At 34.3% G+C, this 15,669-nt stretch overlaps 1 protein-coding gene across 1 annotated transcript; it reads left to right on the top strand.

Moving 5' to 3' along the window:
* The first annotated feature begins 283 nt into the window (after positions 1 to 283).
* eIF2Bdelta (eukaryotic translation initiation factor 2B subunit delta) lies at positions 284 to 15,536 on the top strand. Its single transcript, XM_019047150.2, has 11 exons — positions 284 to 469; positions 1,850 to 2,556; positions 3,411 to 3,589; positions 4,696 to 4,809; positions 5,420 to 5,556; positions 8,062 to 8,176; positions 9,049 to 9,228; positions 9,965 to 10,092; positions 10,892 to 11,069; positions 11,655 to 11,835; positions 12,689 to 15,536. Exons 2-11 carry the CDS (start codon positions 2,097 to 2,099, stop codon positions 12,883 to 12,885), a joined length of 1,869 nt encoding a protein of 622 aa, XP_018902695.2. The 5' UTR covers positions 284 to 469; positions 1,850 to 2,096; the 3' UTR covers positions 12,886 to 15,536.
* The last annotated feature ends 133 nt before the right edge of the window (positions 15,537 to 15,669 follow it).

Here is a 15,669-nt window from a genome sequence, read left to right as displayed (position 1 = left end):
TTTTAAATTTATTCTGCCACCTTAAATTGTGCTGAACACTTATCAAGTGAATTGCCATTTGCCAATCACTCCATTACATATATAAAAAAAAAAAAAAAAAAAAAAAAAAAAAAAAAAAAACGAAGTAGGTACCTTTTAATTCTGATAAAGACAAGATACAAGTATTGTTCTCCGATTGCTCAGGTTGTCATGACGTAATCATACGTAGTGCTTGATCAGAATGACGTCAGCACGTGGCTGCCAACTTAAATATTGCACCACCTGATCCTGAATTTTAGTCACCCTTTTTCATCCACATAGGTTATGTTCATTTGTTGCATTGAAAATTTATCTGAAATTATCTGATGTAAAGTATTGGCAATTCCACCTCGTGAACTCAATCGAAGAATATAGAAAGTCATTTATGTAGCTAAGGCGAAATAAATAGTTGAAGTGCTCTACCTCTCTCATCCTGTTCATCACGGTTTTTGTAAGTAGTTCTTCCCTATCAGAGAATCCTTTTGTCTTGTGGTTATCCTAGGGTCATTTTTGTCCAGTAATCAGATTTGTTATCTACCTCAACTTTTTGCTCAGTTTGGGAAAAAAGAGACCACTGAGGAAATTCTACTTCCGATGATTCTAACATGATACTAAGTTGGGTCTTGAATTAACTCCTGTCTCTCCTCATTTTAAAATAACGGAAAGTTCTTCTTACCAGAGCCATATGCTCTGCTAAGTTCTCCTCGGTTGATGTGCCTGTCCTCTTTCAAGTCAAGTCACGATTGAAATTCAATAATTTGAGTAAGCCCTGTGCTCAACGAATAAGCTTTGCAATTTTTTTTTAAATGGATCTCAAACAAATTATTGCCTGCTTTTTGAGTCACTGTACATCTCTGCTCAGCGATGATGCAATCTTTTTGAGCAAATGTAGGTAGACCCGAGGACACTGAAATATTTACCTTTCAACCACTATTTTGCATCTGTTCTTTACCTAATACTGTTGCATCAGGATAATCGGTTTTGTTCATGGGAAATTTCGGGGGTGCCGAAGCTGCTTGACCATGAAACTGGCTTAGTGGCATGCGGAAATGGGATGGACCCGAGATCGCGTTACAAAATTGGGATGGCTGGCATGTATCGGGGCATTATCTGCATAATCAATACTGTCATGCTTTCTCATTCTCTGCTGACTTGAACGGAGAAATCAATGAAAAGAAGCAAAACTCTGAGCTTGACTTAGAGAAAACTGTTTCTTTTTGTACAGCTAAATTTAATATGGCTATCATCCAAGTTAATCAAGTAATCCATTATTACTTTCAATAACTCCTATATCATTTGTAAAACCGAATTACCCACCTCATCTATTTGGTTGAATGCCACAACCACATAATTATTTTCACCATTTAAAAGGTATGACTTGTTTTTGATTGCTTTGCCATAGAATCTTTTTACATTAAGGTAAATCTGATCATCAATTTTGCAGGTAAAAGTTTGCTTCAAGGGCATCCTAAAATGAATGTCTTGATGGCGAAAGTGCAAAAATGAGCATCTTGTTTGCAGTGCTCAAACAGTACTATCGCTTGAGATAGGTATTTACAGAATCTTCTTCTTTCACAGAGAAAAAATTAAGGAAGTTTTCAAGAAATGACGCTGAGTCCATTGTGAAAATTGATTTTATCAGGAAATCTGAATCGTCACGAACTGAGTTTTGTGCTTGTGCAGTTCAACTGTTGCGTTGAGTTAAGTAGGATAGAAGAGGAGAATATCCATTGTTCTCATTTGAAGTGATTTAATTAAGGCTTCAGATTGTCTTTCCATTGTCATTTTATTGTTGATGTATCCTTAAATATTTCTTTACTGTATTTTCCAGATGTCTTGTTCGGAAATGAAGCCTCAGTGGAGATTGCCTAACAAAACCTCATCATCACCATTCTCTTCAAATGAAGTCGTTGTCTCATTTTGTTGGCAAAATTATTTTCCCAGAGACTTTCATTATATAAACTGAATCAACGTAGATTTTTTTTCTTTTTTTTTTAAATTGCAGTCAAAAGTGTTGACTTTATATTTTACATCAATTCTTTTCCTAATTTTTGTAAATTAAATTCCAAAAATACAAAATGGAGGCAAAAGAAAAAACGCGAGAAGAAGTCATGGCCGAACGTGAAGCTAGAAAAAAGGCAAAGCAGGCCAAGAAGAAACCTAAAACTCAGAATGACCTTGTGAATGATGTCAAGAATTCTTCTAAAACAGATTCTATCATGAAGATGTCGGCCCCTGATGGCTCTGTAGAATCATCTGCTCCAACCGTGAATTCTAAGTGTACTAGTGGCAGTGAAAGTAGAAAATCCACCGTTGATTTTGTACAAAAGAAGCAATCTCCATCAAGTAAAATAGATAGTGCTAAGCCTAATCCAATTCCAAAAGCTGTGACTGACTGTGCTACCCCTGGGATTCCCTTGAACATAAAGTTTCTACATGATGCTCCCATAGTCAACGATCAAATCGACGGATGTATACTCAAAGAACGTCAAGCTTTTTCTGGTGTGTGTCAACAAGACATCAATTTGCTGAGCAAGGGTAATTTTGTCCTTCTTTATTTTTCAATTTCTTTATTACTACTTTTATTTTTTAATTCTATTTTCCATCTGCAAGAAGAAGAAAAATAGGAGAAGAAACATTTGCCAAGGAAACTTTAAAGCAGAAATTTTACTAATGACCATCACAAGTCAACAAACCGACTGAACTATTCTTATTCTTCATCTTGCTGCTTGTTTGCATTCTGTAACAGTTCTTAATTTCTCCTCTTTCAGTTCAGTTACTAATCAGTACAGAGACTCAAACAGTAGAGAATTATCTAGCTCATTGATCAGTCTCATTGCATCATATTGACAAATATGGGATGTTGCTCCTGAGCCACACTCAATGCATCTGGTGTGCCTCACAGAAGTTGACACACACAGTCACATCAATGGATGATGTAAAGTGATTGAAAGCTTGAATTAGTCTCAGTGTGTTTTCGCATTTATGTACGAGTGAATTCTCTATTTGTTAACGAGTATGTTTAAAGTAATTTTTTTCATAAAAGTATATTAAAGTGATTTTTCTCATAAAATTATACATGAGTAATTTTATTATACTGATGCACAAGTCATTTATTATTCAAAACAGCTCTGCAGTCATGATTTGTAAGTGAACTATTGAAAGAATTTAATTTAAACTGAGTAAATGGAAATGAACAAAAATCATCCACTGACAGATTTTTATCTAGAGTTGTAGAAGTATGAAGGCTACATTAAATAATCTTTTTCTTTAAAATGAAAAATATTATGGATGCATCACACTTATCTAATGAGGCAAAATGGCTTCATTGAATTATTTTTTAAAGTTTCTTTTCAATTTCAGTTGACCGTAATTATTGATTTGATTTGCAGAAATGAAAAAAGCTTCATTGCATTACATTGAAGGTCTTGAGACCGCGCCAAAGCCGGCAATTACTTCTTCCAAGACTGTAGTTCAAGTTTCTCCTCCAGTGAGCAGTAAACCTTTGGAAAGTAGTGGTGAACCTACCAAGAGTAAGGCTGAGTTGAAAGCTGAAAGAAGAGCCAAGCAGGTAAATTCTTTATTTTTTTGTTCTCTTCAGCAGTTTCTTTTATTTTCCGTAGTGTGTTCTATTTCACAGTTGGAGGGTACCATTGATGAAAGAGATCAGTTGTGTTTGGAAAAATTGAGGTTTAGTTAAATCATCCTGAGTAAAACTTGACTGAAGATGTATCCTGGAAAGGAATAGAATACAAGTCCTCATTTTTCTACCGCAGTATCCAAGGTTAAAGTTAATCTTATGTCAGTAGGTAGAATCATCATTTTTCTAATAGAAATGCTGTTTTCTCAAAACTAGAATTATACTAAGGAAATAGCATCAAATTTTGACACCAAAGAAGGCGGCTGATATTATTATGAAAGATGCAAGTTCACTGCACTGACATAAAATGATGACGAACTTATTTTAATCAAGCTAAAATTGAGACTAGTCTTCAACAAAAAGGTTATCCTAAACCTGCACCTGGTCAAAATTTTGAAAATGAACAGAAATTTACCATGAAATTAATATTTAAACAAATATGTATTTTAATTCTCGTTTTGTAAAAAAAAAGAAAAAAAAAAGAGAAAGAAGAAGAAAAAACTAAAAAAATCTTAATTATAAAAACAATAAATCACATAGTAGCCATTGCAAAATCATCCAAACAAACAGGCCTTTACTTCCTCTGACGTTTTTTGACGTTTTCCTCTGGCCGGTTTTGTCTAATTTCTAAATCGCCAATTTAAATTAAAATTGTGATTATTTCCTTTTTACCAATTTCTGTTCCATAAAACTACTCCTTGTTATTTTTTGATTATCCAATATATGTAAGTCTCACTAATCGGTACTTCGGAGGCCATTCCATTTGATTCAGGGAAACTGGTCAAGATTATTACTTGTTTAAAAATGTTGGAACTTTGTCTTTACACTATGTTTTATATTCTCTAAAAATATACTGTTATTATGTTGAATGATCATTGCTAAGAAATTAAGACATGAAACAGAAATGTAAAAAATGGCAATTCTATTAGGCATTTTGTAACTTTGTCCGTTCTTGATTGAAGGCAAACCTCTTCTCCTGACCTTCAGTGCGGGCTCTAGTATATTATTTTCTAATATTTTATTTTGTTATCATGCAGGAAGCACAACGGGCTGCCAAGGCTGTCAGTAAAGCAGCACCAGTGAAAACTGCACCCGCCAAAGCATCGCCAAAACCAGTTGAAATGAAGCCTGCCAAATCAGCCATCAAAAGGGTAAGTTCAGATCAGTTCACTTTTTCACTAGCATATTCAAGTATGTTTGAAAAATAATTTTTTTCAATTATTTTTTTTAGTCACCAAATGATTCATCTTGAGTCCTAAGTAAATTGTCTTTCTTTTAAGTATCGGCTTTTTTTATAACAAATACTATAACAAGACATCGTCCATAGTTCATTTCGGTGCAAAATATACGAGACAATGAGAAGAGAGATTTCCATATTTCCTCATGAGATGAATTTAAGTTCCCAGTGATTTTGACTCAGGAACAAAATGGAAATTGGTGACTTTTGACGGATGATTTTAATATCAATCATCACAACAAGATTTTTTCTTCTTTTCAATAATTTAAAAAAAAAAAAGGTTTATTCCAGCTTTAGCACAGAGAAGGTAATATTTACTGATATTAATTCACCGTGAAAAAATACAGGCTGATTTATGTAAAAGCAAAATCAAAGACTCGTTGACCCTTGAGAAAATAAATCGAGAATTTTTTGTCATTATCAAGTTATCTAAGTCTTGTAAAATAATTTTGTTTAGCATGCTTTAAAACGTATGACTTAATTTTGATTGATAAACTGTAATTTTGTCTCTGTCATAAATTTAGCCCACAGCCAAGTCAGACTCTGAAGCGAAATCTAAATCAGTAACGTTCGCTGGTTCATCGACGAAACAAGCATCCCAGAACAAAATTAAACTGTTCAGTCATTTGTACAGAGAAAAAAGTATCAACTACAAATCAATGTAAGTTTACTTTGGTCACCATCAAATTAATTGGGTTTTTTTTTTTTGTTTTCGTCTCTACAGAATCTAAATTTTCTTAGAATTAGAAACTTTGACAAAAAATCTGAATCTTATCCATACTTTACCAGAGCTATTGACAGCACTCACAGCATCTTTTGTTGGGATTCTGATATTAAAATTGAAGTAAAGACAGAGAAAAAAAATGAAGTAAATTTTTCTGCTATTTCTTTATTTTTCCGTATTTTATCCTGCATTAACTGGTATGCAGCAGCTCTCCCCATGTTGCTGTTCACCAGCAGCGTTAGATGGTGTCAAGGATCATTCTTTGGGGCCATGATTAGCCTTGTGCCAACAACAGAGTTTCAATGCTCTTCTTGGCATGCAGATGTACAAAGCTGAGCGTACTATCATGATATGTAAATCATGATTTTTTTCTGTTCAGTTGTCGTAAAAGTTGATATTTTAACTTCACGTTTTTCGCCTAGTCTGGGTTCGCATGTGTGAAGAATACATGCAGGGTAATTTACAGTCATAGCTAACGCAATAGCACCAGGTTTGCTTGCACATTAATGTGATACTTCTCAAACATCAGTCAAGAGGTCTGGACAAGGATATTTAATTAAGAATATATTCAAGATTTCATGAGGAATTGATTATAGTCTCCTATGACAAATGTGCTCCTGTTGAAATTTCAAACCATTCTTTCATGAAAACCAAGATGCAGAAAGCCCTTTGAAGCAAGAACCAGTCACTACCTCAGCCTCAAAATTATCTCATTTTCAGAAAATTTTTTAACCTCTCCAAAATTTAAGAAGTATTTGTCGAGCAAAAATATAAAAAATTGTTAGGCTTTTATGTTCATTTCTCATTTTCCATAAAAAGAGGAAAAATTTCCTCGCATAGGAACTTTTGTAGGGGACAGTCACAACATAATATTGTAAAAAAGAGATTAAATTTCGCGAACTCACTTGCGCTGTTTAATAATTTTATGGGACGTGTTTTGGGGTCAAGATGGCCCCCGATATCAGCCGGCTGAGTTAGCTGCAAGCCACCTGCGAGCTCTGAGCTCGCTTGTGGCGATTTTGCGCGTTGCAAGTGGAGCATTTTCGGCACCCCTGCTGAATTCTGAGGACTAAAATGGATTGGCATGTTTAACCCTCTTTTAAAAAATAAAAATTCAAATACCAAGTAATAATATAAAAAAAATCCTCTTTAAAGGCTACATCTTTATTGAACATGGCTTCCTTACAGGCATTGAACCCTACCCCTCCCACTCTATCAAGCTGCATTGGCTCATGCCGTGCATGAGCGGATCATATCTCCCAGAATTTATTGAAGGTCCATTCTTCCCCAAAGAGAACTAATCACAAGGATCAGTAAAACCGGGTTCTGCATATGGAAGAGCACAAAGGAATTTAAAGCAGCAGATGGCCACCACCAACATGGAAACATCAGACTTGTTTGCATGCTCAATGCAATTATTGAAACATGGTGGCAAGCTGCACTCTCATCCAACTAATCACATTCTCCTGCTGCGGCAGCTCTCATGGTTGAGGCATCTTCCTTTTGCAGTACCTTTGTCAGTGACGTACTGGATTTATCTTTTAGCAAATATCCTTGGACCTCTGATGCCCTTTCCTAGGGCCGCTATATGTTGAACGTTTAAGGTAGCAAGAATTAGTAATAGTATACTATTGCTAAAAATCTTCCATTCCCTCTACCCAATTAGCAACAGAATCTTATGCAGAAATTTTAATTTTTCTCCGCAATAAAGCAGGATTTGATGAGGATTTGGAAAAATTATGAAATCAGGATTTAGTAGTCAAAAATCAGGAATAATCAGGATCTCCCAAAATGAAAAAAAAAAAACTAGACACTCTGTTATCAATCACATTTAAAACCATTCTTCTAGAGAGCTTTGTTGCAGCTGGCTGCCTCTTCTCCCTTCCATTGGCCCGGACGGAGACCACCATTTCTTAACCCATAGATATAATTTTTTAATTTCATTAGAAAGAGATGAATTAAATGAATTGAAGCACTACTGCAGTGTAAAATAAAATTCATGAATCATTGTTTCTCAGTCTATTTTTATCCAACAAAGTTTTTCTCGATCGAAGACGTAATTGAATAATTTTTTGGAAGAAGGGGACAAAGGTGAAAAGTGAGTTTTAAGACGAACCTGTTTCAAAGTTGACTCCTAACTTTTATAAAAGTGATAAACTCCTGCAAACAAAGGTGGATTTGAATGTTTAATATTTTGAGATACTGATGAACGTTTAACGCTAATAGCCTCAGTGGAAAAAGGCCTCAGGTATTCCATAGAATAAGGGATCAATCAATATAAAATGTCCAACAGCTTATACTATTAAAATGATCTTGCTGTTTCCTCAAACCTACCTATCTGGATTCTTAGTAAGTAATGCTTTAATTAAACTTCTATCAAAGCTTAGATTTATATTTCATAAAGCCTTAATGTATTTTCAATTTCTATTTGTTTGTTTTTAGATTGAATAGTATTGACTTACATCCAGCAGTTGTTGGTCTGGGCGTCCAGTATTCTAATCGAGTCATCGTCGGATCAAATGCAAGATGTGTAGCGTTGCTTTATGTTTTGAAGCAGGTAAAATACAATTTAATCCGATCCACATACTGCTTTTTATAATGATGCTTTTGCTGTGTGTATTTTTCAATATGAACTAGTTTCCCAAGTATTAATGCATTAACTTTTAAAGTTTTTTACAAGTTTCAATTTTTCATCAATGAATGTAACCAAACTCAGCACTAATTTGTAGGCCATCTTCTTTGTATGAAAATGTAATAGTTTTCATTTTAGTCTCATTTTTAGTTTTTTCATTTAATAGTTTTTTGTAACCTAACATCGATTTGACAGGAAAGTATTATTTTTGATGTTTTAATTTTGAACTTTCTTGTTCGAGCAATTTTTTGAAATATTCACTATTTATTTTATTTTTTTCACCCTTTTAGCTACAAGCTGCCAAGTAGTTTTTCCACTACACGGTGGTGCAAATATCAATATTGATATTCCAGTAGCTGAAGGCCTTCTTCCGTAGCATATCCCTCATGATTGATCAATATTCCCCTTTAAGAATGAAATATGAAATTGTTGAAAGTTTTTATCAAACATATCAACTCATATTCTTTAAAATATCAAAAATATTTAATAAGTACCCTGTAAAGAAAAATCAGCAGAACGTCCCGATAATGTTGAGCAGTTTTCAAAACGAGCCTCTTGTTTCTAGTTTCGATAGCTAAGCATTAGGAGCTTCGTCTTCCAAAAAGCAAGGAGAAATTTTTCTTTTTTTTCAATTAATGAAGATATGAAAATAATTTACCAAGATCTTAGAAAAAAAACCCTGTAGAGTCAAGTACAAGTTTTAGCTCCCTTTTTGCTGATTTTTTTGGTAGGAATGTTTAATTTTTTTTTACTCTTAATTTATTTCAACTAAGTAATCTTTGTTGTTGAATTTGCAGATGCTGAGCGATTACAAAACACCCGCAGAGAAGGAGTTTTCCCGTGGTTTCGAAGCTAAATTAGAACCAGCAGTAAATTATCTGAACCAATGTCGTCCAGTCTCTGTGTCCATGACTAATGCATTGAAGCACATAAAGTGGCATCTCACTCAATTGCCTAATAATATAACTGATGCTGAGGTAATTCTTTTATTTACTCTTACAAGGGGAGGGGGAGGTCGTATATCGCCCTTCCTAAACTTTAATAGGAGTATGGCCAAAAGTTCTTTGAACAAAACTATTGGGCCCCTATGTGGCTGTTCCGGCTAATATACATTGGCTAATAGGCCCAAAAAAATGTCAAGAAACTGGTAGTGAGGTTTGCTTGTGGAAACGGCAAAATAACCCTCATTGCGTTTCAGCACTGAAGTAGTGTAGCAGCTTAAAGGGTCGCGCTCTGACCAAGGGGTCTGCTGTTCAATTTTTTATTAAATTTTTAACAGTTTCTGTCATTATTTTGCTTGCTTTTTTATTCCTTTCTTCCATCTACGTATGAAATTTTTTTTTTGATATCCTTAAAATAAACTATCATTTTCATTACATTGATAATTATTGATAAAATAATGATTGTGTCTAAAAGAAAAACAGGAATAAAGATGTTGAAAAAAAACGGAGCATACCAGCCGAGTACAGAAAAGTCCACAAATGGAGGGCCATTATATCAAAGTATTATTTGTTTGTATCTTGCTCAATGGCTCATTTCTGAACTTATATTTAGGCAAATCATTTTTTGTGTGATATCTTAAAAGACTAACGTGTAGTTCTTAAATTCATCTGTACTCATTTATAAAATTAAGACTTCTAAGCATTCTTCGTCAACTAAAAATCTGTTAAGCCCACTCTATCTCAATTGGAAATTTTCATCTTCTCGTTACAGGCCCGCCTTAAGATGAGTCATGTAATCACAACTTACATCAAAGAACAAATTGAAGTAGCTGGTGAAGCAATCTCGCTATTTGTCCGCAAGAAAATTGCCAATGGAGATGTTATTTTAACTTTTGGATGGTAAGATTTTATTCACTTCTCATTGTTGATAGTGCAGATAATTTTATGAAAGCATGCAGATAAATTTATTTTGTAAAAAACAATCCTGTCTCTGTATAGAGAAGAATTCTAAGTCTCATTATGACAGTCAGAGTATTGATCCTATACAGGCATGCAAATTTTTTGCATTTTTATTCTAATTAGAAAAATCAATACTTTCATAAAAAAAAACTGATTTCAATTTCATTACTTTTTTGGGCAGTATTTTTGAAACTATATCCGTTTTTGTTTTATGGTTTTTTTTCTCCTCAAAGTGAGTACAGTAAGAATTAAACATTGCTCAAATCGGTCAAAATATTTATTCTTAGTGAAGTTGACCAACCCCAAGCAGAGAGTACAATAGAGTCGCCAAGCACTGGAGCGCTGATTAAGACAGGAGGCTAGGAATGCACCGTTCAAGGATTGACTTTAGCGGCGCCCCAATACAATAGCGACTCTATTGTCCTGTATGATCCCAAGTTATTGCATTGTTGCTGCCATATTATTCTTATAATGTACTGTTCTTCTTATAAATTTATATTTGAAAGCATGTCTTTTTATACTCATTTAAAAACAGACAGTAAAATTGGGAAGCAAAGTTAAAATGGAATATTCATAGCAACTCTTTAGCCGTGTTTCCCTATTTTGTTTTTCGTTTTCATGAAAATTTTCTGGCTGATAAAATTCTGAACGAATCATCTATTTATATTTTTACTTGTTTTTTCTATAATGTGTATGCTAATAAAAGTTTCTTCATGGTCTTTTTTTTTGCTCTTCCTAGCTCATCATTAGTTGAACGGATTTTAAAAGAAGCCCATGAAGCTGGCGTTGATTTTAGTGTCGTCATTATTGATAGTGCTCCATGGTTTGAAGGAAAAGAGATGCTTCGGAGACTTGTCAAGGCTAAAATTCCATGCACATATGTACTCATTTCAGCAGCTAGTTTCATAATGAAGCAGGTAATTTTTCTCCTCCCTGCTACTATTACTGATTAGTGATTAGGAGTTTTTCTGATCAAGATTTTTTTCTGATTCAGAATCATGATCAAATAATTTAATAACCAGAAATTTCCATTATAACCCTGTTCTGCAGGAGAATAGCTGATTTTATGCTTTAGTGTTTGCCATTGGGCATTGATTGCTCGAGTCAGGTTTCTATTACAGCACTTGAGTGGTGGGTGCAAAAAAGGGCTCTTCTCAGACATAGTGGTTCAGAATCTTTGTCGCTTGTTTATATCCAAGAAAATAATCAAATGAGTGATGTTTAAAATTTAGGATACCTAATTGTTTTTTTAAGTTTTTTTTTTTTTTTTTTTTTTTTACACACATCACTTATTTTTGAAAAGTATCAACCACGGTAAAACCTTCGGCCTAGCTGCCTGCTCTGGTTCTCAGTTAAAATATTCAAAATGCAGGAAAATTAAAGAACTCATCAAATTTCTGGTTTATCATTATTGAAGGAGGTTATACATCCCAGGACTTATTTTTTTTTTTTTTTTTTTTTTTTTTTTTGTATTTTAATAAATTGATTTGTATTTATTTCAGGCAAGCAAAGTCTTACTTGGTGCCCACGCTCTCCTCGCAAATGGGTGTGTAATGTCAAGATCTGGGACTGCAATGGTTGCGCTGCTTGCCAACACAGCAAATGTCCCTGTCCTAGTCTGTTGTGAAACCCACAAGTTCTCAGAGCGAGTCCAAACGGATGCGTTTGTCTACAATGAATTAGGTAAGGAACCAAGCTAAGTATGTATTCAGGATGGAATTCTAATTGATTTTTGTGTCACAGGCATCCCTAAAATAGAATAGAAACTATTTGCCCTTCCCTCTTTGGACATGATTTTTCTAAAAATCCTCCTCCTTCGAGTTTTTTTGGTTTCAATACATTTTTTTCAGCAGCCAAATTCTCAAGCCATTTTGCAATATTCTTTAAGGGAGGCTCTACAGATCTTCCTTGATCAAAAAGTCTACATGGCTCTATCTAAAAAGGGTGGCTACAAGGGCTGCTTTCTATGGCAGCAAATTTTTGGGGGCGGTAGACTTCTTTTTTTGCTTTCCAAGCGTTCACAGGTTGTCACTGTTAGAATAACGGGGCAAAATGGTAAATCCAATGCTGAAAGCCCATGAAGGCAACAACTATCTTAAAGATGCCTCTGTATTTTGCAATGAGTGCACTCTGAAAATAGTGCTAAATGTCATTTAATTTCCTCGTTTGTGTAAATTTGACCAAGATCGCCCCAATGTAGTGCCTAGTTTTCAAAGTATACAGTAGGGAATAGCATATGATGGGTAAAACAAGGCTAAAAATCTGAAAAGACTAAAATGGCAGTATGATTCGAGCCGTTAAAGGCTCATTTTTAGCTGCACAAAACAATGAAAGTTAATAAAATATTCAGTGGCGAAGCGACCCCAATCGCTTTAATGCGATAATGGGTGGCTCAAAGTGTTCCGTCTTTTTAGTGTTGTAATATTTTTAGCCTTGTTTTACCTATTTTTTACTATTTTATGCCATTGTATTTGTATTTCTGGGCTATGTTTTCATGCTTTATCGTTTTCAATGTGGTTTTTTCCTTTTTTTGCAGGCGATCCAAATGAGCTAGTGAGCACTGCGAGTCCACTGAACGGCTGGGAGTCGAACAACTTTTTAGTGCCCCTGAGCTTAGTTTATGACGTGACACCTCCAGATTTAGTAACAGCTGTAGTCACCGAGCTTGCCATCCTTCCATGTACGAGCGTACCTGTTGTTTTGAGAATTAAACCCACTGAGTCCTCAGCCTAATTGGTTTTTAAATCTACCTGACAAATGATGAAGCACCATTGTAACTATCGCCTCTTTTTTATATTTGGGAATTGTTTCGTTTTATGTTAGTTAATTTGTAAAAATATGAAGGTTCTTTCTTTGAGAAAAAAAAAAATGTTTTTAATAACTGCTATGAACTGAAAAATTTGTTAGACAGTCAGCAGTTAAAGTATTTTTGATCTATTTTCACTTCTGAATAGATCATAAAGAAAGTACTCTTTTCTACATATATTCTTCTATCATATTCTTTTTCATTCATTTCATTTCATATCCCGTTGTTCGAACACATGGGATTTTTAAGCTAATACTAACATTTATTACAGTTCATTATTTATAGAAGAAACTTCCAGTTCTCGCTCAATACATCTAATAATATTGCAAGTGTTTTATTAATTGGGCTCAAGTCTTTCACAGTCATGTCGATCTTCAAAATTCTAATTGACCCGTAAGTGGTTTGAGAATTTTAATTGTTAAGGTGGACATGAATTTATGTTTAAAAAAATGTGATGTACTGTAATGGAAATGAATCAATAAAGGATAATCTCTGTATACACCTCAGGCAACTGAAAATGGCAATTAAAATATTATTTATGCAAAATTTATACGCAGAAATTAATGACAAAAGGTATGAAATGTGAAGAAAACTTTTGAATTAATGAAACAGAACGGGAAAAAGAGATCTATCCACCGATATAAAGATCATAGATTGGTGATGGCCTATGAAGAAAAGCACCCAGCAGAGAGCAGTTTTTCAATGGGAGGGAGGGGGGTCTATTCTTGTTCTAATCTCCATATCTGAAAATAACAGGGCTTCTTTCTTACTGGAGTTTTCACTATTAAAGATTTGACGTTTCAAGTTTTATCGTAAACTCACTCGGAGAATGCCTAAGTCTTATAATTGGACACAGATTTTCTATCACTTTGTTCTGAATTTGATAAAAGTCTGGAATCAGTTTTTCATTCGATAAAAGTCTTAAAACAGTCTGAAAATAAGAGTCTGGTAAGAAACAAAAGAAAGCAACTATGTATCTCCATAGTAACGTAACTTTTGCTCTTGGCAGGGTACAAAACTCACTCATCGCGGAGCATAGGATCTTCCAATCTACAGTTTTTATATCGTTGGATTCATCTGGTCTCAGACATGGTTTATAAAATGTCAGTTAATTTTCTTTTTTTTCTTTAATTAAGTACAAGGACTGAAAATATTTTCCTTTATAGCTATTTTCCCCATTAGAATTAAAATTACAGACATTCTCCCCCTCTTCCTTAATTTTTTTAAATCTAATGACTAAGTGTAATGCACTTAATTATACAATTTCGATATCTTCAGAAATTTCAAGTTTATTCACCTACAGGATATACAAAGTCTTTCAAGTAGACTTAGGCCAAAATGTGTTTTCCGTGTCACTGGATACGGATACAGATATCGATTTTTTGTATCCGGCTCCGGCTGGATACCGGATAATTCACCATGGTATTCGGCCGGAACCAGATAATACTGGATCGGGATAGTGCTTTTTCGCATGAGAAAGATCTCCTGATTTAGCGTTAGGGACAAGAGGCACACTGTGTGTTACACCATCAAGACCATCATCCATGATGTATGTGCCTTTGCACTGGCAACCTCTATACTTTTCAATGATACGCTATGAGTCTGCCTGCTAAAACGAATACGAAAAAAAAAGACCTGGCAGATAAATAGCATGGCTTTCATTGGCTTCATGGTGTGATGGGCCAGATGAATCTGATGTGCAGATAATCGCCTGGATACCCCGCCCAACTCTACTTTAAAGAAGTTTCACCGTACCTTAGTTCTGACCAGCTGTTGAGTAACTACATTTGACGTTGCCTAATTTCCTCTCACATTTTAGTTTTGTAGCAGGAAACTCAACAGCATGTTCCCTCGAGACTTTCTGTGAATCTCTTTTAGATTTCACAGAATATATTCTCAAAATTTCAAGATGGAATGTTGCTCACTTATCTGCTAAAAAAATAAAACATGAATGAAAGTTAGGCAACAATTGATGTAGTCAGGCCGATTCCGGTTTTATCCTTCCAAATTTTCTGTAAAATTATTAAAAGAACAAATAAAAGAAATTCAACAATTTTCTTTTAAATAGTTGCTTCTAGTGTATCAGTGGCTAAAGTACAAAACCATGCACCTCCATTGCGATGTTTCAAAATTCCCTCTCTCATCTTATTTTTTCGAAAAGGAACAAACTAACTTTTTTGTTTGAAATTATACAAAATATTTTGCCGATAGAGAGAAAAAGTAAGGAAGTTCTCAGGAAATTCTATTGACTAGTTTTCTAAAGAAAAAATAAAGTACGACAGAAATTCTGTAACATCGCAAACAGAGGTACATGGTTTCGAACTTTTTCCAGCGATATTTAAGTCTTGTATCAAAGCCGAAGTATACTGCTGCAATCTGTTCCTTTTTAATTTGTGTTTTTCTAGAATTTCTCAATTTAATGTGAGGTATCTAGTTTTTTATTTCATCTTTAGTATTTTTAATAGTAACTGTAAAAAACATCGGGATTGTATGATACAAAACTGTGTGATACCTTTGTTAGCACAGCTTTAAATGAACTTTGAAAAATAAACCTATCTCATGTGCAGATTTTAGGAAATATGTATACTCATACACTGATCTTACCCTGATCTTAGAAAATGAGGCTGTTGCAGGCAAAAGATACAACCAAGTTAACAGCCTTTCTATCAGTAAAGTTGCATACAAGTTACGTTGGGCACAAGAAAGTCTCA

The sequence above is a fragment of the Bemisia tabaci genome, chromosome 4, assembly GCF_918797505.1.
Source record: "Bemisia tabaci chromosome 4, PGI_BMITA_v3".
In the NCBI taxonomy this organism is placed as follows: Eukaryota; Metazoa; Arthropoda; class Insecta; order Hemiptera; family Aleyrodidae; genus Bemisia; species Bemisia tabaci.
The sequence above is the reverse complement of the archived record's forward strand: the minus strand, read 5'-3'. Positions and strand labels throughout refer to the sequence as shown.

What these genes read in the sequence shown, in the direction of transcription:
- eIF2Bdelta (XM_019047150.2), top strand. Translation starts at nt 2,097, where the DNA reads ATGGAGGCAAAAGAAAAAACGCGAGAAGAAGTCATGGCCGAACGTGAA. An exon ending in CATCAATTTGCTGAGCAAGG is followed by an intron (nt 2,557 to 3,410) that starts GTAATTTTGTCC and finishes TTTGATTTGCAG; the next exon opens with AAATGAAAAAAGCTTCATTG. An exon ending in CTAGTTTCATAATGAAGCAG is followed by an intron (nt 11,070 to 11,654) that starts GTAATTTTTCTC and finishes TATTTATTTCAG; the next exon opens with GCAAGCAAAGTCTTACTTGG.